Raw genomic sequence first — 6000 nt, 5'->3', positions numbered from 1 at the left:
CCGAAACTCGAATCAAAACTCTACCGGCGTTTTTGGAATGTTTACCGGCGCAGCGTCTACTTCCGACCACAAAAAGGCTCATGCCAAGAAAAAGAAGGGTTTCTTTACGTTTGCCAATGGCTCATCCTCGTCGACTGACTCTGGGCTCGTCTATAGTGGCAGTCCAGAGCTGAGAAGACGTAGTAGTGAGCTCCGTCGCAAAGGATCGCACAAAAAACGACGCAACTCAGATGACAAATTGAATTCCACTTTGTTGGGACTTGGTGCTACAGCTGCTGCTCTGGCTGCTGTTCAAGGTCGTCGAGACGAAAAGGCTCGCAGCAAGCATCGGTCTAGTCCTGAAGTGTATGCTGTGCGCGAAAGCAAGGGCCGCAAGCACCTGGACAAGCGCCAGCACATGCCTGGCTCCTACGACATCTCTCCTTCGGAAGACGAAGAGTGGGAAGAAGTGTCGGACGCGGAAGACGATTCTGCCAGTATCGACACGGGTCTGGCATTTGGAGACTACGCCCAGTCAATCAAAAGTCGCAAGAGTGTTGACAGTCTCCGTTCAGACGCGTCGGGCACAAACAAATGGGACTGGCGCTGGGGCAGCAAAAAGGACAAACGCAAGCGTACCTCGAGCGAAAGTCTCAAGAATGGGGCCCGCGTTGATGCCAAAAGCAGTGTCAGCAGCGTGCCTACATTGCAGACTGTCTTTCCTGTCCCAACTTCCGATCCCACCATGTTTGATGCTGCTGGCCGCTCGTCTTCGATCCCGTCAACTCCTCAGGCCCCCTATGGCCACCCAATCGTTACCTCTCGTCCCGAACCTCTTCCCCTGCAACAACCACAACCCATTATGCCCGTTTCAAATTCAATCTACACAAGCCAGGCCCCAGGTCCCTCATACATGGCTCCTACTGGTCCACCAGTCTTTTCAAGCGGCAGGCCTCCCCTGGCCACCTACAGAAATTCCTGTGATGACTTTCGTGCTGAGGAAAGTCCCATGGATTATCCACGCCGAGAAGAGCCTTCCAACCCAACAAGCTCTTGGAAACGCGACGCGACCATTGCCGGGATAGCTGCAGCAACTGGTGCCGCGATTGCCACGGCCCATTCCCATGCATCATCCAAACCAGGATCAAGCTCTCCAAGCCAATCCACGGCGTCGAGAAGAGTGAGCTCGCCTAGCTCGGTCAGATTTGACCTCACAAAGGAGCAAGAGGAAAGGGAAGACCGACAGATGCGAAAAGATCTAAGGAAAAAGGAAGAGGAACGAGCTGAGCGTGAGCGTCTGCGTCGTCTTGAAGACGAAGCCAGTCTCAGAGAAGCCAAGAAGCGCGAAGAAGCTGAGAATTTGGCTGTCATCAAGCGCGAAGCGGAAGAGATGCAAGCGCGAGCTCGGGAAAAACGGGAAAGAGAGGGAAGGGCTTATGCGGCAAGCGAAATAGAGCGCGAGACTCGGCGGATTCAGAGAGAGCGCGAGGCCATGGCCCTCCAAGCCGCCGAGATGGAACGTGTCGCTCGAGATGAAGCTGAACGATTGAGACAAGAGTCGGAAGCTGCTACTCGCCAGCGAGAAAGGCTGGAACGCGAGATTATTGAAGTAGATTTGCGTCGAGAACGAGAGCGTGCCGAAGCCGAGGAGCGGCAGCATTCTGAATTCGAGTACGACGTCGAGTCCAGGGAACGTCAGCTTCAAAAAAGAGAGGTAGACATCGTGGATCCGGACAAGTACTCCATCTGGAAGGAGCCAGCTGCCGCTGTCGGCATTGCTGCGGGTGCTGCCGCAGCCGCTGGTATTGCTTATACGTCCAAAAGAGACCGAGACGAAGTATCGCGGGACAATGAACCGCGTAGTGGAAGAGTTCAGTTTGATGATGACCACATCGAGCCAGTCTTTGATCCAGACTACTTTCGCAAGAAGGATCAGGCTCGACCTTCCTCACGCGATAGAGAGAACGACATTGTCCGCAAAGCCGCCTCAAAGGTTCTCGCCGACTATGATGACGACTCTAGCGCCAAGGTGTTGGCAGATCTAGAGGAGCGGTACAGGGAGCCTCAACGCAGACAGAGCATGGCGGAGTTCTTTTCCCCAAGCGAGCTGTCAGACCGTAGAACCTCCATCTCAAGGAACTACTTTGGCCCCAACGCCGACGCCGACGTTGGAACATCGTCCAATGTTCCTCGAATCGTCACAGTTGAGCCGCCTTATGCGCCCGAATACAGCTTCACGGCCACACATGACGCCGAGGATGCGCATAGGTACAATGTCATTCCCAAGCTCAACCTCATCGAACCGACCCCACCTGTCAGCGTAGCTAGCAGCATTCGAGGTGATCGTTCGCATCCCACATCGCCATCGATGTCCGCGCATCACGAGCCAGTCGAGGTTATTGAAGAACAGGTCGAGCCCAAGGAGGACAAACAGCCTAAGAGGCCCGGCGTTACCTGGGGCGTGGATGAGACGCACTACTTTGATACTCCAACCCCAGACAGCGTCCGAGAGCACTTTGTGTCGGACCAAGACTTGAGAAAAAGCGCCCTGGAGGAGTGGACAAGACGCAAGGAGCACGAACAAGAAGACCGCCAGCGTGAACGGCAAGAGTATGATGAGATTGTGGTTGAACACGAGTCGCCCAGCTCGCCTGGCAAGCGCACATCCTATCGTGTGTCTCCTGAACGCTCTTATGCCGAGACAGAACTTCCACCCAAGCCAGAGCTCGACCGCAAACCCAAGTCTAGATCATCCGATGACGATTCTCCGGTGGAAGAAATCAAGCGATTTGAAGACGATGACCGTGAGATTATCGAGGCTACGTCACCAGAACGCACACCCGTTGTCCTCACGCCGACCGAGCAAAGGAGTCAGTTCTATCAGTCGCCCTTCTTTGAGACCGTATCGGATTTCACGACTGCCTTCGATGTCAGTCCAACAGAGTCTGCTTCTGGATTCGTCGAAGAGCTCGGACCTGACGAGCCGCCTGATGTTAGCGAGAGGGGCATGCCAGGGGCGTGGGGCTTTGTCGAAGACGATTTCGGTTCCAATCCATTTAGCGACACGCGAGTCGCGGAAGAGCTTCCATCGCCCACTCAACCTCAAGCAAAAGAACCCGACCTCCAACCAAAGGTAGAGGAAGTGGAAGACCAGATCTTTGAGAAGCCTCTCAGCAAGCGGGAGCAGAGGAAAAAGGACAAGGCCACTAAGCGTGCCGGTTTTGGCCAAGATGACTTGCCATCTGCCGCTTCGACGCCAATGGACGAGCCAGCACCCAAGGAGCTCTGGGAGGATACTTCAAGCTCCAAGAGCAAGAAGAAAAAGAAGAAGAATCGTGATTCCTTTGGCGTCGACACTGGAAGTGCGTCTGCATCTGTTGCTTCCACTCTCAATCCCGAGGACCCTGCTGCTGAGGATATGTGGGAGGAGGCTCCACTGTCGAAGAAAGACAAGCGGAAGAAGGAGGAGCGTGAGCGTGAAGAGAAGCGAAAGGAACGCGAACGCGATTTGAAAGACGTGGAGCCTTCAACCACCACCATGAGCGAATCCCAGACTCCTTCGGCGCCTGGCTTTGACATGGCGGCGGATTCAGCTCGGGGTTTGAGATACGCGGCCGCTGCGGGAGTTTTGGCCGATGTTGTGACGAGCTCCAGGCAGAAGGAAAAGCAACCAGAAGAGCCCCGTGGCCGAGAGCAGACCTCCCGCCAGCCTCCTTATTCTACAGAAGATCCCTACATTGGCTTCAGCCAACCGCCGCGGTCCTACGGCAGTGAGGGCGAACACGCTCCCTCAGGGACCTTTACCTCGACCGCTCCATACATTCCCAGCAGGGCTTTTGATGACGTAGAGGAGCTCGCAGATGCAAAGAAGCCGAGCAAAAGGGGCAAGAGGCGCTCAAAGTATGGCAGTCCAAGCCCGGGCAGCCCGTTAAGGACCGAGGTCGCGTTCGACGACTACGTTGGCATGGATGCAGCTGCAGCCGCCACGGCCGCGCTCACGTATGGCTCGAATGCCAGCGCATATCAGACGTCAGATTTTGCAGCGGCTGTCAATGCCCCCTTGCCAAAGGACGACGCGTCTGTCAGTTCGCGCGAGTCGGAAAAGGAATCCAGACGCAGGAGGCAATATGTCTTTGACGAGCCTGAGCAAGCCGGCATACCTCTCTTCGCCAACCGAGAGCAAGGCGCCGAAAAGGAACGCAATTCTGTTTTCTCTTACAGGGACGATTGGGAAGAGTACCGCCGCGGCAGCCGTCAGGAAAGCGAAGGTGGCTCTCAAAAGGGCGGTGATGCACGCTCTACGGCGTCGGATGAACGCGCGGCCGACGAACAAGGTCGCCGCAAACAACGTCATCATCGACGGCGGGAGAGTGAGCGCTCTGACAGCACGCGCGATGCAGACACGCGCTCGGTTGTCTCCGAAGGTCGATACGACGACGAAGGTCACCGCAAGCACAAGCATCGTAAGCACCGCTCTTCTGGTGTTGATAGAGACGATGTGGGCGTTGTCGTGGCCGAGTTTCGCGACGATGAAGACGACGACCTGAGGCGCAAGCACAAACACAAGAAGCGTGTTGAGGTTGAGCCTACCATCCCAGAACGCCCAAAATCTGATCCTGGGGTGGAAGACGCTGGCGAGGAGCGTCGCAAGCACAAGCGCCGATCGAAGCGCGAGAGCGAACGCGGAGACGACGACGATACCGCGTCAGTGGTTTCCGGTCCTGCTAAGTACAGTGAAAAGGAGAAGGAGAAGAGAAGCAGTCTCTTTTCATCCCTCTTTGGCCGGTCCTCAAAGGAGAGCGTAGTGTCCCGCGAGTCCAAGGACGATCGCAGTATCGAAGACGAGGAACGCAAACATCGCAGGCGCAAGCATAGAAGCTCCACGCTGCCGTCTTCGTACGCATCCGACCCAGAGGATGATGGGGTGAGTAGTACCACGGGCAGCCGCCACCACCGTAGCAGCAGCAGCAGCAGACGCGAGAAGGAATCGGCTCGAGACGACTCAGGTATGGACTATAATTCTTCCCAACAACAAAAACATGAACACGACAAGGTATTTGACTACGACCCATCATCGCGTGTTGCTGCTTTCCCTCATTCTGCTTCTCCAACCGTTGGGCACGAGTCACTGTCAATTTCTCCATCAGCTGATTTTGCTGTTGGCTCTTCTTTTTCTTCATCGATGGACGATAATGACGGCGTTGGCCACGTCTACGATGAAGAACGGCAATCTTTCCTATTTCCTTCGTCTTCAATTTTGAGCTATGTTGATGATGCTGTCGAGGATATACTGAGTACTGGTTCAAAACAGATTTACGCTTCCACACCACCAGCCGCCACCACCACAGCAGCTCGCTCAGCGGGCTTCAATAATTACCCTCAATCCCAGCCGAGCCCACACCTTGTCTCGCAGACACAAGAAGAGGAATCTTTTTTATTTCGTCGGGCAAGAGGTCCTGAAGCCCCTGCAAGCTTGACCAGCCCTCCTCTGCCCATCAACACCTCTGTCGAAGACGCCGCTCAGCAGTTTCCAATGCCATCGGCAAGTCATCAACACGCTCCAACCACAGTCGCCTCCCTGCTCGACCTGGGCGGCAATGAGAACGATCCTGAATTTGACGAGGTGTTTCCAATTTTTACGGCGCTTCCTCCTAGTCGGCCTGGTTCCCCTACCGACATCGTTTCCGCCGCTGTCGAAGAGTCGACCGTTACCAGTCCTCCGCCCAGCCTCGGCATCAACACGAAGGCGTTGAGGCAGGGTGAAAGTCCAGCCCAAGGCATGCGCTCTCCTTCTGCGACGGCGATTCCACTGCGCTTCAGAATTGGAACGAGTAGAAACGTCAGTGGTAACACAAGTGCCGTGGAGTCGCCCGTTGAGCCACATCACAGCGGCAGCGCTTTCCCTCCAGCGGGCGGAGCATTGGACGAGCATCAACATCTCGGCTTTTCGCCGTCTGCATCGCCTCTCCAGGACCGCTTCTACACACAAAATCCATGGCAGCAGCAGCAGCAGCAGCAGCA

The 6000-nt window shown here is 55.5% G+C and overlaps 1 protein-coding gene across 1 annotated transcript; it reads left to right on the top strand.

The window, feature by feature from the left end:
- The first annotated feature begins 4949 nt into the window (after positions 1 to 4949).
- Positions 4950 to 5358, top strand: IWZ02DRAFT_458607 (uncharacterized protein). Its single transcript, XM_066768020.1, has one exon. It carries the CDS (start codon positions 5019 to 5021, stop codon positions 5238 to 5240), a length of 222 nt encoding a protein of 73 aa, XP_066620479.1. The 5' UTR covers positions 4950 to 5018; the 3' UTR covers positions 5241 to 5358.
- Positions 5359 to 6000: the final 642 nt, after the last annotated feature.

The sequence above is a fragment of the Phyllosticta citriasiana genome (genome assembly GCF_038021145.1).
Source record: "Phyllosticta citriasiana strain CBS 120426 chromosome Unknown IWZ02scaffold_11, whole genome shotgun sequence".
In the NCBI taxonomy this organism is placed as follows: domain Eukaryota; kingdom Fungi; phylum Ascomycota; class Dothideomycetes; order Botryosphaeriales; family Phyllostictaceae; genus Phyllosticta; species Phyllosticta citriasiana.
This window is presented reverse-complemented; position numbering and strand designations above follow the sequence as displayed.

Coding starts and splice junctions, on each gene's coding strand:
- IWZ02DRAFT_458607 (XM_066768020.1), top strand. CDS start 5,019: ATGAACACGACAAGGTATTTGACTACGACCCATCATCGCGTGTTGCTG.